Consider the following 17,779-nt stretch of genomic DNA (forward strand, 5'->3'; position numbering starts at 1 on the left):
GTGTGATCTACAAGCTCACAACGGCTGCATCTGCGACGCGACGTGAGCTTGTATGTCTGCTGTTAACAGGAAGTGTGGTGCAGTGTGGTGCAAAACATTCTCCAGTAAATTCCCGCGGAAAGAGGTGGATAGGAAATGGCGGAATGCCACCTTCAAGAAACTCACGGCTACAGTTATGCACAGAGACAATTAATCTCCGCAGGACAGGGCACTCTGCACTGCAAGCCTTACAAAGCACATATGATTAAAAGCGGCACATTTCAAATGTATTGAAATAAGATGCAGCAGACTAGCTCCCTTCCCTCAATTCAAGATTCGCTCGAAATCTAGAAGACGCAGTTAAAAATAGTCTACATTTAATAATATAAAAAGAATATAGCGCAAGTGAGACTGACAGATATGTAGCCTGCAAAATAGGGTAGCAATACTATTTACAAAATGTGTGTAAGCGATTTGCTACCCAGGGAACAGTTTGTTTTGCTTCAAGTGATAACCTTCCATTCACAGTGTGTGAGGCGATTGGCTGCTCGATATGAGCACTGTATTCGCTGGTTGAAATCAGGATGAAATGAATGGGCGGCCATTTTCTTATACCAAATCCAGACAGTTCTGTCAGCATTTCAGCTAAACCATTTGAGTGGCAAAATAATTATACATCTACATCTATTGAGAAAACAAAATGTTAATAAAGAGACATTGATACATTTGAAAACATATTTTTATTCCAATCAATAGTCTCCAGTTCATGTCAGAGGATCTCAAAAGTAGGATAACTAACTACAGCTGAATGGCAGCTTGCTAAAGCCACAGTACCATCTTTTTCATTTTCTATTTTTTTAATACATGGCCCAAGCAGAAATCAAAGCTTTAACCCTGCCTTGAATTGCTATCTCAAACCCCTAACTATGTCCCATTAGTGTCATATTCTAGCTATTAAACCAGCCACCTGCTGGACATGATGAGGTCCAGCCTCATGTGCTTTGAAATCAGTGACGAGCCTTTATGGCATGAATTAACTGTCTGAGACATTTGTCTGTATTTGTTTCCTGTGGGAATATTGAAGACACAGCAAAGAGCCACATGGCGGAACAGGGGACACAGAATCAAAACAACATTTTGACTGCAAAATAACTTTATACTGTATATATAAACAACACCAGAAAAGGAGACACACAACACTAAAGCCTGTCTACAATAATCTTTGTGTTTTCTATAAATGGCCCCTGAATGGCCCGGGACCGAAGAGGATGTCCAATTATTCGAAGCCAGATCAACTGCTTCAGAAGCCTATGGATGTCAGTTGCTGGCATTGCCTTGTCGTCACATACGTGCACCTGCCCGGTGTACACGTTTGAGCACACGGTTTAAGTTTTAATTAACCACTTGAACCCATTGCGTCCCTTTCTGGGGGGGCGTACATTCAGCGAAAATAAGTGAAGAAGGGGGCCAAGTACAGATCCCTGGGGGACGCCGGTCGTTGAACGCAGAGTATACATTTTCATTTCTACAAATGTAATATGAGGCTAAATTAACACTGAGGATTTTACCAGAGGGTCAGATGGATGAGGGCAGCCTGTAGTTCACTAGAGTCTACAGCAGTTTAAGTACACAAGTGATCTGACGTGAAAATGCTTGATGGTCCAGGAAGCATCCTCCCAGGTGTAGCAGGAGTAAAGTTTCTTCCACGACCGTGGAGACTGGAGTCAAATCCTCCACGGTTTGGCTGAGTGCTCCAACTAAAACAATTGGCAGTGTTCACGGGTGGTGGTAACAGGGACGTGCTGGCCATTGGGGAAAGCGGGACAACTCCCGAGCGGCCGGTTCATTCCCGGCCGGTCCAGGCCGGCCATTCTCGTATCTCCAAGTTTCAAAAGTGTAGATTTTTTCGCAAAGCAAAGCCCTGCTTCATCATACAAGGCCGTCGCACAAAAGTAGTGAAAACAGCAGATCTACAAGCACACAATGCCTCGCGGTGCGAGGCGTTGTGTGCTTGTAGATCGGTTGTTTTCACTAGTTTAAATCATTTTTAAAATGATAAATACAAAACGGTTTTGGACATACAAGGTTTCCACCCGACAACGACGAAATATAACTCATGTAATTGGCCCACAGGCTTGTTTGTCACTTGCCATGATCTGAAATGGCAAATCTTTGAGTAGCAGCAGCGCTATAGAGAGAGATCTCTCTCTATAGCACGCAATGAGGGCCTCTCAAACTCTTTTTCCCTGGCTGAATCAGGGGCCCAGCATGTCCCTGGGTGATAAGCCTGTTGGGGAGAGTGTTCTCTGTGGCTGTTGGGGAGAGTGTTCTCTGTCGCTGTTGGGGAGAGTGTTCTCTGTCGCTGTTGGGGAGAGTGTTCTCTGTCGCCACACTAGCGACCCCTACAGGTTGGTTGGGGCTCTCTGTTCAGCAGGGAGTGGAACTAGGAAGGATAGCCCTCCACATGTGTTACGTCCTAATGAAACTCCTCACTGTCAGGTGAAGTGACTGGTGACATCGTCACGTGTGTCCGTGGAGACACGTGGTTGTCCACTCCTTCCATGAGACCAAACATTAGGGGTCAGCAGTGCCAGGGACTACATGGGGGGAAATGGGAATTGACATGACTGAAAGAAAAGGGAGAATTAAAACAAAATGCTGATGCTTCCATCACGTATTTAAAACAATCACAATTAAGCTCAACAAGCAGCCAGCTCTATAGCAGACAGAGGATCATCCCAGCATCACATGTAACAACAAATCGCAAGGAGGAACACTTATGAATGTACCTATAGCCTACTGTATGAGAGTGAGTTGTGGAAAAACTGCAACCTTAAAACTGTAAATCTTTTTTTTTTTTTTTGCGAGCGATAACATTGTTTAACAAAGCTTTGAATTAGGCTTTAGTAACAACAACCGGCAGAGGAGTAATGCGAGGTAGCATTGATGAGTGGAACAGATGAGATGGGTGGGGGGGGGCCCAGAGAGGATAAGCAGGCAGCGCCAGAGAAATTCTTTAGATTTGTTTTTCTCTGTGCAAACACAAGACGTTATAGCCCTGTGAGCAAGAAGCACAAGGCCCCCTGGTTTCAGCTGGTGAACAAATCCGAACAAACACGTCATAAAATTGTGCACATGTCCCTACTGTGTGTGTGTGTGTGTGTGTGTGTGTGTGTGTGTGTGGTGTGCGCGTGCTACACAGAGAGCAACAGGAGAGTCCTCCTGCGTTTAGGTTAGTGTATATCAGGGTTCCCCAATAGGCGGCCCGCGGGCCGGGGGGCTACTGTCTGGCCCACACCAACCCCAGTAATAATGGTGGTATAAGAGCAGCAACAACACTAGTATATCGTCGTTGTCGGGTGGAAATCTCGTATCTCCAAATGTGTACGTTCTTTCGCAAATCATACAAGGCCGTCGCACAAAAGTAGTGAAAACAGCAGATCTACAAGCACAACGCCTCGCACCGCGACACGTTGTGTGCTTGTAGATCGGCTGTTTTCACTAGTTTAAATCATTTTTCAAAACGGTTTTGGACATACAAGATTTTCACCCGACAACGACGAAAACTGTCGCTGGAGTAGCGGGAACGCCACCGTCGCCCTCTGCAATGTTGTGGCCCTCGGCTTGGTACCCTAGACATAATTCGGCCCTTGGGGAAAACTAATTGGGGAACCCTGGTGTATATGGACGTTAACAACTGATTGAAACTCCAGTTCAGCAACAACTGTGATTATATTGTCAAGCGCAAGAGCAAAACTCTTCATTAAAGTTCTATATTTTTGTCAAAGGGCAGGTTTCAAACGTCCATATCAAAATATAGATAAACCATTTACAAAGAAAACAAAAATCAAAATGAAACAGTACAATCGTTAAATTGGCTTCATACAGTAGATACTTTAGTTTTTTTTGTTTTTAAAAACCTTTCTGTTCAAAATCAACTGAAAATGCATGCACGCTGTGAATGAGATTCTTCTTTCTTTTCACAATACTGTAACATGGTAGTCCGTTTTACAAACACTTATGGACACGAATAAAAAGTAAAAAACTAAAAGAAGTCACCGACATGCATGCTTTCATGCTGAAAACAAAAAACAATCACAACCATTAGTAACATTTCACATTATAGCTATCTGAAGAAGAAAAACAAAACAAAACAAAACAAAAAAAAGAATCATGACACATGAATGGAATTAAAATCCATGAGCAAAGGGAGTTGGGACTGGGAGGCAGGGTTCATTTTGGTGTGGTTTTGGGGGTCAGAGGTGAGGGGTCAGGACTGCTGGCCGCTCCACTGGCTCTCCATGGGCCGCCGCAGCAGTTCCTCCACGTGCCTGGCCACGTCCATGGTGTCGTCCAGGTCAAAGTCCCCCTCTGCATCCAGCATGGAGTCAGTCCTGCTTCACAGACACCCAGAGGAACAAGACCACACATGAGTAAAAGTAAAAGTAGGTAGGTGGGAGTTTGCATGTTCTCCCCATTAGGGCTGTCACGATATGACATTTTACATGACGATTAATTGTCACTCAAATAATTGGCGATTAACGATTTAATTGTGTTTTTGTCGTTGATAATTACATTTTTGTTTGGCTTTTAGGCTTTGAAGTTGTACATGGTAGATATGACACACAACCTAAATATACAAAGAAATTACTGACATATTTGACGACTTACTACTTAAAAAATAACTTTGATAGTGGAAGCCGATCTACAAGCTCACAACGCGTCGCGTGAGCTTGTAGATCTGCTATTTCCACTATTTCGGACATTTTTCAACATTCACGATTATGACAAAATAATTGCGATAATGTCAAATAATCACGATTAGACGATTATGTAATAATTGTGACAGCCCTACTCCCCATGTCTCCTAGGGTAGATACCCTCACAAAAACATGCAGTAATCCTGGTCTCTATAATGCCTCCCCCTGGCCAGCTGGGGCGCCTGATGGAGGGGAAAGGAACTGGTTGGAATAACGTGTTCCTTCCACGCGCTACGTCCAAACCGGGGAAATCCCCCGTCAGGTGAAAAGAAGCAACTTGAGCTACTCAGAATCATGAGGTCAGTCTGTTGTCTCCCCAGGCGCGGCAGAGGGAGAGCAGAGCCCAGGATTACATAGGTAATTTGCACTGGGTGAAAATGTGTTACAAAATCGTGAGATAGAAATTATATAAAAAATAAAAAATAAAGTAAAAGTATCAATACTGCAATGTAGAAATATTCTGTTACAAGTAACTCAAAATTTACTGGCAAAAGTATTGGTATCAAAAGTATTTCTACTTATGCAGAATGTCACATTTCACAACTTCAAATGTCTAAAATGTCTAAAACTCTTTTGAAAATAGCAGATCTAGGGGGCGCCCGCTGGCGTACTGGTCCAGGCACATACCACATAAGACATTGCCACATTTTCTTTCTGCCTTTATTTATAGTAGAGATAGACAGGAAATATGGATAGAGAGAAGGGGAGAGACATGCAGCAAAGATCGTCGGGAACGGGACTCGAACCAACAATGCGCCGCCAGACTACATTAGAGCCTAAGTGCTCTAATGTACACGTTATCATCATTATGAATGGTGATTTTCGGTCAGCAGAAACAGAGACACGCTTTCACATGCATGTTTGAACATACAAATTAATACAGAGCAGGGACGTGCAGAGAATGTTACAGAGGCAGGGGCTGACATTTCTAAAAGGGCATTTTAGTTTACCACACTAAGCTAAGCATAATCAAGTCAATACTGGAGACGAGAGGTGTACAGCTTGTATTTCTACACACTGTAGAGTCACACAGAGAGGGCAATTCTTTCAACATAAGATGCTACATTCAAGGTCAGGAGAGTTTGGACAAGGCAATTCTCTTGAATGCTGCCTTCTGGTATGGCATGGAAATAGGGCATTTATGTTTCTTTCACCATAGTAAAAACTGCATTCATGGTCTGGAGAGGGCACTTTTTACAGATGGATAAAAGGGCAGGGGCTCAAGCCCCCTTTGATGTCTATGTGTGCACGTGCCAGAGAGAGAGAGAGAGAGAGAGAGAGAGAGAGAGAGAGAGAGAGAGGAGATAGTGTCTTGTTGACTCACGCGGGTGGGTATATTGCATAGGTATGAGGATGATTGATGGGTGCCGGGGAGGCTCCGTGATCCATGTAGGTGGGGTTGCCGCCCGCCGGGTCAGGATTTGCTGTAGTGAACCTGTGGAGGAGACGAGCACAAGGCCACACACCAGTGTTGATTTCGTCGACTAGAACTCTGACGAAAAATGTTTGTTGACTGAATGTTTTTTTCACTGACGAAAACTAAATAAAAACTAAGCTGTGATGACTAAAACTAAGACTAAATATATTGACAATTTCGTCAACAAAATAAAAACTAGACTAAAACGTTAGGGAGGGACTAGTGGAGTTTGGTTGCTCTCAGGTGTTGCATGCTGACAATAGCCGATCTACAAGCTCACAACGCGCCGCGACGCGTTGTGAGCTTGTAGATCTGCTATTTTCAGCACACAACCGAGTGTAAAATCGGTCATTACGATGCCATAAAGGCCTGCCAAAATACATTTCAGTTGACTAAATCAACTGTAGATTTAGTCGCCTAAAATCTTATGATATTTAGTTGACTAAAATTAGACTAAAACTAAAACTTTTCAGGTGACTAAATCGCAGGTACGATTCCCCGCTCCAGCTATCACTGCTCCCCTCCCCCGCGATCCTTGTGGGCAACACTGGGTTCAGCTGGGTTAAGCTGAAAACTGAATTTCCCTCGTGGGATGACGTAGGTAAATTCTTCTTCTTCTTCTATGACTACAACTAAATGACATTTTATTCAAAAGACTATGACTAAAACGAAATCAAAATTTGCTGTCAAAAACAACATTGCCACACACACACACACACACACACCCACAACATGTCAGATAAAAAGCCTGTCTTCAGTATAGTTGCCAAAGCAACTGCCTCGAGGTGCGTATCAGCCGCCTCATTATTGGCACCCGCTGGTCTGAGGGTGGATCAGCTAGGGTGATGGGGGGGTGGTGATGGGGGGGTGGTGGGGGGGGGCGGTGGGGGCAGAGAGCAGCACTCGGCGGGGCCCGCCATGGCCGCTAACTAACAAGCCAAACTGTAATGATGAGGACACAACGAGCCCAGGGACCCATGCATGCTCTAATTGGCCTCCTTCAACAGTAATAGCCAACTAATGGTTGATCTGGATTCAGGAACCAATGTTTGATGATTGACACTAAACGCTGCCTCAGTGGGGGGTGGGAGGTGGAAAGAAGAGGAATGGTAGAATGGAGGGATAGAGCAGCGGTTCTCTCCCTCTGCTTCTGTTTTTTGACAATTTGACAATTTGGCCAATGTTTAATTTGTCATTTCAGAGGTATTAAAAAGTCCTTAAAGTGTCACTTTAGAAATGTGCTATACCAGGAGTCTTCAACAGGGGGTCCGGGACCCCTAGGGGGTCCTCAGAGTTACTACAGGGGGTCCTCCAAATCTTTGTGTGATAGAAACCTTTTTTCTCCTTTTTTATATTAACCACTTGATCCCTAATATCCATATTCTGAGAACTTTAGCCAAAAATAGCAGATCTACAAGCTCACAACGCCTCGCGCTGCGAGGCGTTGTGAGCTTGTAGATCGGCTATTTTAGGCAAAGAGGTTTGGTGTAGAGGGGGGAAAAAAGAGCAGACTAATTACAGAGTGAAAGGTCAAGTTTATTAAGTGTTGACGTTTCAAGTGGTTAAATATCTGGAAACACAAATTTAGATGAACCCAAAATACACTGATGATTGTGCTGTCAAACGACTAAACTATATGGTATCTATGGGTTGTGGGGGTCCCTGCTTCATCTCTCTCTCGACTAAGGGGTCCTTGGCCTGAAAACGTTGAAGACCCCTGTGCTATACACTTAAAACCTTGTGTTGGTTTGTTTACTGTTGAGTGAGAAAACAGCACATTGAGTTCATCATCTGGGGACCCCCAAAATCATTTGGGGACCCGCAGGTTGAGAACCACTAGGATAGAGGACAAGAGTATGGAAGGGGGGAGACACTTACTCTGGTACCACTTGCTTGATCTGGGGTTTGACATAGCCGTCCACCGCTTTGGCTGGAAGAGACAGACAGTTGTGGTTGTCATAGAGCTGTCACACAGTACAATTGTTAATACAGTACAGTGTTCATTTAACTCTGAGAATGTACACATCTAAGTAACAAGTCCATTTGGTTACATTTTTACAATCCTGGAGTGTTTTACAAACATTACAAATGGATAAAAGGATTTTACTATATATAATATAAATATAATATGAACGAAATAAAAAATAAAATAAACAAAAATAAAAATAAAACAATTCACAGGACACGCCGCTTGTCTGTCCTTTTTCTGTTTTCATGTTTTTATTGTTGGTAGTGGTAATGGTATAAATGTCTACATGTACTTGTTTTGTTCCTTGTTTTTGTCAGAGCTGCAACACATAATATTATGTACTGAAACCAAATACCACCAACTTGGTTGTGTGGCAATAAAAGTAACTTAACTTAACTTTACTGTGCAGCTTAAAGGGAAGTTTGCTTCTATGTACTGTATGCTATTCATTGTCATTGTCAGGCTCTCCAAGGCGTGGCCAAGACGATCTCCTCCGGCCACGCTGTGCAAGACCTGCGCTGTGCGCTGTCTTAACGGAAGCGCTAAAATTTGGCGGAAGTGCTGCGTTTAAGGGAAGTTTCGTCATGCGGTCTGTTTACATCCACCAGCGAAACAAACACAAATAGATTGTAGCTCTTAACTCGCTCTTAATAGGTGTAACTATTGTTTATTGCGAGCGCAACGGAAGGAGTGGCAGAAGTAGAACCAATTTCTTTTCCAGTGGGGAATACGTTTGCAGGAACACCACACTGTGAGAAAAGATCGACGTGAAACTGTGCACATACTGTAGACTCCCTGGATTCCAGAGCAAAACCCATGCCCCAAAGTATTCAGATCGGCCTATTATAGCGCCACCAGGAGGCAGATCTTTGCAAAATATTTTTTTTTATATATTCATGTGATCAAGACAGATCTGTCCGATTTGTCATATTCCATGCCGATTGGCTAACATAGGCTTCCAACGTTTGCAGCAGTGGACCACTTTGAGCACCTTTTCTAGTCTTTTTAGTTCCTTTCATAATGCACAATTTCCTACCACATCGTGTGACAGTGCCAAGCTAAAGTTAGGAATAATAAATACATTGCATTCATTTCCTGTTATGGACATACAAGGTTCCCCCCACCGGACAGCGACCACATGCAACATGTGGTGTAAATGAACATGATTTTGCAGGTTAGGAAAAGAAGGTTTGCGTACAGAGCGGTGGGGTGTAATATTTGGAGAAGACCTCATCCTTGGGTCTGTCAGGGTACAGGAACAGTAGGTGGTTGAGGTCGCTGATGCGGTCGGCCAGAGAACGAATGGAGAAGTCTTTGGTTGTGTATGGCATGAGATTCCAAACCATTCTCTCCCCTGATGATTCAAAAAATATGAACGTTAATTATTGTATTTTCAGGCTTGGCAACCATCAATAACATCGACAACAACGCTCAGTGCACTGTGTACCTGCTTTGTTGGGGTTCTCCGCCACCCAGGCGATGGTGATGCCACCGATTTCAGAGTCGCTGAAGCGCAGAAGGAACGTACCATTGGGTTTAGACATCAGCATGTCCTGAGCCTGCTGCTTGTTCACAAAGCCCAGAATAGCACTGAAAGAGAGAAAGAGAGAATTCAATTGTCACGTGTTCTCTCTCACCCCTCTTGTTTCATCTTAATGCACCACATTTGCAGGTAGGGATATCTCCAGGTTGCCATGGAAAATTCAACAAGTGTGTGGACCACTGGCTGTTATGGAGATTGAAAAAGAGGAGGGGGATGTCACATCCAGTCTGTACTGGTTGAGTGTAGATATCTATTTATCCACACAGAAACAGGCTGTTTGGATGCCAATGAATAAAGAAAATATATGGCTGGGACTCGATTAAAAACATTATCTAATTAATCAGAGGCTTGCATGTTTAATCGCATATAAATATTTTGGTATTCAAGATAATCAATGAGTGAGTTTTTTTTTATCTAAATATCCCGGGGGCAGCTTTCCATTCCGAAACACCCACACTTAGAAACATTCACCATTTCACCAGTGAAAAAGTCTTTGAATATATTGACCTAATTCAATGTCTTCTAAATTCTTCTTCTAAATCAGTGTTTTTTCATGTCAAGGACCCCCAAAAGTACTTAATATATTGTTCCAGCGACCTCCCAGAAGCAAATATTTGAGTTACAAATGGTTGCTTCAACAAACAAAAATATCACAAAAGAAAATTGCGATTTTTTTAACAAATTCACAATTTTAAAAAACTAGCAGATCTACAAGCTGATCTACAAGCTTGCAGCATGGCTTTCGATGCTTGTATATCTGCTATTTTTTAATAGTTAAAGCATAAAATAATGGTTAGAGTGGTTCCAGGTCTTAATGGGTTTTAAATGGAAGAGTGACATTGATGGTGACCTCCGTCACTCTCCTCACCCATCATTCCAGTGTGGCTTGAGGTGCTTCTTGGTCAGTTCCATCACGCCGTCAAACCACTGCCAAAACGTGAAGTTCCTCCCTGGCAGGCTTTCCTGTAGGACAGGGGGGAAGGGAAGCTTTGTAAGCCAACGCTGTGCTTGTACGTACACACATACACTCTGTACATACACAGACAGACACACTGGTCTTCTGAAGGTCATGCGAGTTCCCAGAGACCAGAGGCGGCCCAGGGAGAGAGAGAACAACATGTCCTCAATTACCTGCAGGTTTAATCAGGACACAGCAACACACACACAGCCGTTCCAAATGTGTGTTTACAGTGGTGTAAAGTAACTAAGTAAGTACTGTGCTTAAGTACAGTTTTGAGTTATTTGTACTTTACTTGAGAATTTCCAATACTTTTACTTCTATTCCACGAACATCTCGGATCCAAATATTGTACTTTTTCACAACGACACGTTGTCAGCTTGAAGATTTGCAATTTTTTGTACTTACTTTTGATACTTACTTTTGGTACTTTAAAATAAGTACGTTTTAATACCAACACTTTCATACTTTTACTCAAGTACATTTTGAATTCCGTACTTTTACTTGTAATAGTATTTCTAGATTGCGGTAGTGATACTTTTACTTAAGTAAAACATGTGAGTACTTTTTCCACCTCTGTGTGGCTATATGAGAGAGACAGAAAGAGAGTGAGAGAGAGAGCGTCACTCTGCACATGCACATGTAAGTGCATGTGTACGTGCATGTGCATGTGCACGTAGTAGTGTGTGAACCGGCTGAAATTAGATGTTCCTGTAATCTAATGAGGGAGACGGATGGTGTGTAGTGAATGTTGAGTGTACCCGCCCACCCCCCCAAGCGGCTGCTTCAAGCGAGCCAATGAGGCTTCCAGCTAAATTAGCCATTGGCTGTCTGGACAAACAGACCCATCAGCATGACTGCTACCCACATGAGGTGCTCTGACTCAGGTCCATATTAAGAGAATACAGGTCTTTGTTGACATGGCCAAACGGACCAAACTGCATACAGCCTTAGTGGTATCCTTAGTTCAGCATGTGGGGCAAACCAGTACAGAACAACTAGAAAGATGCTGTCAAACATCTATAATAATCCATAATTCAACTCCTTTGAACAGTATTTCAGAGATATTTTTATTAATCTATTAATTCTTATCTAATATAATCCTGACCCGAGTGCCTCTTTGCGGCTGAGTTTCTGGTAAAAGTCTAATAATGTATCAGACAGACAACGTTGTCAGATGTGGTGGTGCTCTCAGTAAACTGTGCTGTCAGGGCCATAAATCAATAAAACATGTTTACACTAGATTAGAACAATGTGCTCCTTGGAGTAGAGGTCAATCTTGGAAGGCATTTTGTTCAAAACAGGTCCTGCAAACTTTAGATTTCTTAGCCAACCAGGGTGGAATATGAAAAATCTGTGTAATAGCCGACGGACAGGGGTCAAAACATCGGCCTTCGGCCTGGCGGAGACAATTATAGAACAAACTGATGCACATTTCCCTCTTTATGTAGAGCTGCCAGTTGTGATCCCATAGCTTGAGAGGACATTCAGATGAGGGAGTTGCGCTGACAGAATCAGTCACTCCGTCAGGGACAATGTAATACAGCCGTTCAGAGTATGGGAATGGCAGACTCCCCATTGGGTTAACACTCGGGTGACTGAAAAAAAATCACTTCCACTCTGACTGCATTTATCAGTCAAATTGACAGGTAAATTCTCTCTAACCCTAACCTTTGGCCCAGGAGAGCAACACCTCCTCCCCTGCTGCCAGCGGGGGTTCTATTGTTTAGCACCACAAGCTGGTAAACACTTAAAAAATCAAACCTCGGTTCGAAGTGGAGCGGTGAATTTGAGCAGCTGTACCCTATGTGAGTGAGTGAGTGAGTGAGTGAGTAAACTGTGCCTGTGAGTGAGTGGTGAGTGTGCCTGGCCTGCACAAAACAGCGCCCCTCCTTTAACTAGTGTGTTGTGTGTGGCCACTCAAGGTATTGCCAGGCTACGGACACGGCCAGCCAGCCACCCAGCCACGGACATACCTGGAACTGAAGCTAACAGTCAGTTGATGGTGTGTGCATGTGTGTGTGTGTGTGTGTGTGTGTGTGTGTGTGTGTGTGTGTGTGTGTGTGTGTGTGTGAGAGAGAGAGAGAGAGAGAGAGAGAGAGAGAGAGAGAGAGAGAGAGAGAGAGAGAGAGAGAGAGAGAGAGAGAGAGAGAATGACTCAGAGACAGATGGAGGAAGACAGAGAGTGTGAGACACAAAGATAAACAGAGTGGTGGTGCAACAGTTCTAATCAAACTAATTGATTTAATTGATTGTAAAAAAGAAAGATGTTAATAAAATAATCAATATTACTCAACTAATGGTAAAGGTAATTGACAGAATAATGGCAATGATGGAGGACAATTTCACGATGAATTACATCTCCACAATACTGTATTGTGAGTTGGGTTTTTCATCACGATAAACGATAATAACGGTTATCGTCCCATTCCTAATAGCCCAGAGTGGCACTGACCCTGTTGAACTGGGACCAGGTCATTGTCATGTTGCGGTAGTCGTCGGGGTTGTTGCTGCAGCTGCTGAAGGCCTTCTGCGCCAGGAAGACCAGGTTCTCCTCAGACAGCCCTCTGTTGCTCTGAACCTCGGCCTTGTACTTCATGTTGAGAGCATCACACAGCTGCGGCCACAGCACCTTATCAGGCACCAGGAAGGGCACCCGTCCCTGGAGGCGCAGACAGACAGCACAGTCCACATGAGCTTTATCACGTCTGGCAAGCAAGCAGCGTGCCAAAACACTATCACATGATACAGACAGGGGTGTCGCACACCAAATTCTGGGCCCTGGGTGCTTTAACAGTTGAAAAATAGCAGATATACAAGCTCACAGCGCGGCACCGAGTGCCACGCTGCGAACTTGCAGATCTGCCATTTTTTTTTTATCGTGAAAATTTGTGCAAGTCTATGAATATTTCAAATCCTTCTAAGGTTTTTTGAAAAGCCTATGTTTCTATGTCAGTGGGTCTCAAACATTTTCACGTGAAGGACCCCCAAAATGATATGCATTTGGCCACGGACCCCCATCTCAAAATATTTAGTTCCAGCGACCCCCCACAGATGCAAAATTTGACGTTTTCAAAATACACATTCAAAGATTTGCACACATTTTTCAAAAATAGCAGATCTACTGTAGCTCGCAGCGTGGCCCTCGGTGCCGCGCTATGAGCTTGTATATCTGCTATTTTTCAATAGCTAAAGTATAAACTAATTCCAGGCCCCTCCACCTTGGGCCCTAGTAACTCAGTCACAAGGGGGGGGGGGGGGGGGCCTTGTGACGCCCCTGCATGTTACAGAGCAGGTCCAAAAAAAATGCACGTATACTATGCATGTGTGCACGCATGTTGGGGAAAAATAACACAGTAAGTCTTTCTGACATTTCTGAACACAGGTTTAAAGGTATGATGAAAATATATCAGATGTTATTCATTCAGGGTACCCGAACTAAAGAACACAGTACTGGTTACCAGATGTTATAATTTCATAATTTTAGACATGCAAATGGCTGCAATGCCTGCAATGCCTTTCCGCACACAAGAAGAAAGGGGTAATTCACAACAACATCAGTTGTGGTTTAAAAAAAACTAAAACTAAATCAGAAAATGATAAGCACTACTGATTGTGGATCACACATAAGAAACATCCCACGCACAGAAAATACAATCAGCTCAGCATACTAGAATGTATGGGTCAGATTCAAAGGACACATGCATGTGTTTTATACTTACAGGCTCTGCGAATGCGTTGTCCCACAATACAGTTGCAGTAGCGTTATTGTCTTGGCTCCCATGCACAATCACCACAACGGGAAGTGATAACGTCTGCGCAGGGAAACACAGGGGTCCATCAGCGAAACAATAATGTTAACAATACACACGTGACAACAAGCGACCTTCACATTTCGCTGAATGTCTATGGATAATTGTTGGATAAATACAGTGAGTGTATTTCTATTTACAAAAATAAAATGAATAAAAACAATGTGAAGTGTGGTAGCGGGTTTGTGTGTCATCATGGTTTGTTTAGGAGTGGATGCTCAAGGCTATGTTCCTGTGACAAACGCATGATAGAAGACACACAAAACTGTAGCATCATTGTGTTGAGAATAAAGCGTGACTTATACTTGTATGGCGTGCTGAAAACAGACAAATAATTGTTGGATAAATACAGTGAGTGTATTTCTATTTACAAAAATAAAATGAATAAAAACAATGTGAAGTGTGGTAGCGTGTTTGTGTGTCATCATGGTTTGTTTAGGAGTGGATGCTCAAGGCTATGTTCCTGTGACAAACGCATGATAGAAGACACACAAAACTGTAGCATCATTGTGTTGAGAATAAAGCGTGACTTATACTTGTATGGCGTGCTGAAAACAGACAAATATACAAGCTCAGTGAGGCTATTTTCAGTCTTTTCGCTATGACACTGACACACAACTATTGTAAATATACAGTACACCAGTAAGACTCCCTAATCGGGAGATAAGCGACCATCAGGTCGCATACAAAAACTTTAGAAGGCAATCATAGCCAATCAGGAGGGAATACGGGAAATGGGACAGATCCATGTTGATGACATGACTTTAGTTTAGACTAGAGATACTGTGTACCACTTTGCATGATTTTAGAGCAAAATCTGTCCAAAAATGTGTTTACAAAAATCGGCCTCATGGTGGCACTAGAAGAGGGCCATATGAGAAATCAGGGCTGGAGGTTGTGGTTTGCCAGCCAAGGAGTCTGTGTGCAAAGTTTGGCATGGAGCTTTTCATAGTAACTTGCAACCTGACGGTCGCAATAAGACTTAACAGAGGCTTCTCTGTTCCTCTCTGTCCGTGGGTCTATACCAGGGTACCTCAAAGTAGGTGCCACGGCAGAACAGGGGTGCCTCAGAACTGGAATATGGAATTCATCAATATCACTTCAGTTTAACAACTTAGATGCTCTATGCTTTGTAAAACAGAGCTGAGTTGCTCTGTACTCGAGTTATTTTTCCATCTACACCAAGAATAGCCGATCTACAAGCTCACAACACGTTACAACGTGACACGTTGTGAGCTTGTAGATCAGCTATTTTTGGTGAACGTTCGCCCAGAATAGGGATGGTGGGGTTCTAGGGGTTCTGACGTTAAACGTCATGTATAAAGTTATTTATTAGCCAGTTCCAATGGTATCTTAAGGGGAAAGATTTGCATATTTACGTAGCATAATATGACAATTAAAAGATAACAGCATAATTCAGGGGTGCCGTTGATGTAAAAGTTATTTACAGGTGTGCCCCAAGTCAAAAACGCTTGAGAATCTCTGGTCCGTACCTTAACTTGAAACACAAGCTCATTGCCGCCGACACTAAACTGGGATTCAAACAGGATGGTGAACTTCTCTTCTGTGACCGACTCGGCCCCCCGCCGGTCCGACCGCTTGATCCTCTTCAGAGACTACATGACAGGGGAAATCAGCAAGTTGAAAGAAGACATCGGACAAACATACACCACAAAATCCTGAGTTTAATTTAACAACTTGGGAGCCAAACTCGTTCAGTGACGAGTTAAGGCCACTAGGTGTCACCAAGCCAAAAGGAGTTATCTCGTTGAGAGACGAGGCAACATAGGGTTAACTGTACGTGCCTGCAGCCTGCCCTCTGAATGACCCGAGTCCATTACGTTACCCCGTAGCAGGGAGAGAGAGAGGGGGAGAGGAAATAGCGGAGCCTGCTTACATTCCTTTCCATTCTACTTTGAAACATAAGAAGGGCTTTATCTCTGAATGAGGTAAAAAGAACGCCAGGGAAGCAGAGATCTGATTGTTTTCACGGCGACACTATAACGCGATGGTCGGCTCCCGTTTGGATTATAGTTTCGCAAGCTTTTGTAAACAAAGGGATTATCTTCCTCAATCGTCAGTGGACACCCACGTGCACATGCACAAAGCTTCCCAGGCTCTTCAAAATAAAGCGTGAGTGAACGGCGGCAGCAGCAACAGCTAGAAATGTTAGAAACCTGAGCAGCCCATGTGTTAAAGTGTCAATAACGACTTACAGGTAGATTCTTTATATTTTTAGTTAAAAATAGCCTTGTTGCGACGTGAGATTGTGCTTATAGAAAATAACTTTATTTACACCTTATTTACAGCCAGTTAGTGAATGGGGCCCATTACTAGTGTGTATAGAGCTAGGAGGCATGATAGAATGTAACCCCACCCACCTCTGCTCTGGCCTTGGGCTCACCTGAGAACGTTATTGTCCCGCGAGTGGCACCATCGTGCAACAAAGTATTAATTAGTCTTAACCGTGAACCTAATCGCTGCTGGGAGCACGGCAAGGCCTTCACCCTCACCATCAGGGCTGTCACGATATGACATTTTACATGACGATTAATTGACGCTCAAATAATTGTGATTAACAATTTAATTGTGTTTTTGTCGTTGACAATTACATTTCTGTTTGGCTTGTAGGCTTTGAAGTTGCACATGGCAGATACGACACATAACCTTAAATATACAATGAAATTACTGACATATTTGACAACTTTATACTTAAAAAAGAACATTGATAGTGGAAATAGCCGATCTACAAGCTCACAACGCGTCGCATCTGTACATCTGCTATTTCCACAATGTTTTACTTTAAAAAAAAAGATATGCACATTTTTCAACATGGAAGCGATTATGACAATTATGAAAAATAATCGTGATTATGTCAAATAATCGCGATTAGACGATTATTATGTAACAATTGTGAGAGCCCTACTCACCATGTTCCTGAAGTGGGCGCTGAGAGTGCCTGTCGTTTGGTGGTACTCCATCACACAGTTGTTGTTGAGAATTTCCCCGCTGCTGTCACTGGAGGACAGATGAAGCAGATCAAATGGAAACTCATGTTAGTTGTGCTGTGATGTGGTCATCAACACACCACAGGAAATGCATGGGTCATTTGTGCACGGCACAAATGAGTACAAAAGAAAAAATACCCTCAAAATATTCTCCTTTTGGGAGGAACTGAGTAAGCGATTATATGGCCATGTTCAGGAAAAGATGTTCCCTCTTGATTTCTGCTTGGGCAATCAAGACAGCACCTCATGTTCCCAAGCATGGGTGAAATACTATGCATATTGTTGTTGTCGGGTGGAAACCTTCTATGTCCACAACCGTTCGTTTTGTATTTA

The 17,779-nt window shown here is 43.2% G+C and overlaps 1 protein-coding gene across 2 annotated transcripts in view; it reads right to left on the reverse strand.

The window, feature by feature from the left end:
- Positions 1–700: 700 nt before the first annotated feature.
- stat5a (signal transducer and activator of transcription 5a) overlaps positions 701–17,779 on the reverse strand; it is an 86,473-nt gene continuing 69,394 nt past the window's right edge. Inside the window, exons 11-20 of one of the 2 annotated variants that reach the window (XM_080724967.1) lie at positions 17,369–17,456; positions 15,932–16,054; positions 14,349–14,441; positions 13,082–13,288; positions 10,537–10,631; positions 9,573–9,715; positions 9,324–9,479; positions 8,035–8,086; positions 6,064–6,174; positions 701–4,376 (exon numbers count right to left, since the gene is read on the reverse strand). In XM_080724967.1, coding sequence (XP_080581093.1) covers positions 4,250–4,376; positions 6,064–6,174; positions 8,035–8,086; positions 9,324–9,479; positions 9,573–9,715; positions 10,537–10,631; positions 13,082–13,288; positions 14,349–14,441; positions 15,932–16,054; positions 17,369–17,456 — 1,195 coding nt within the window. In that variant the 3' untranslated portion in view covers positions 701–4,249. The remainder of the gene's footprint in view (positions 4,377–6,063; positions 6,175–8,034; positions 8,087–9,323; positions 9,480–9,572; positions 9,716–10,536; positions 10,632–13,081; positions 13,289–14,348; positions 14,442–15,931; positions 16,055–17,368; positions 17,457–17,779) is intronic. The other variant, XM_080724968.1, reaches the window with a different exon arrangement.

This window comes from Nannobrachium achirus (genome assembly GCF_963921795.1).
Source record: "Nannobrachium achirus genome assembly, chromosome: 4".
NCBI lineage: Eukaryota > Metazoa > Chordata > Actinopteri > Myctophiformes > Myctophidae > Nannobrachium > Nannobrachium achirus.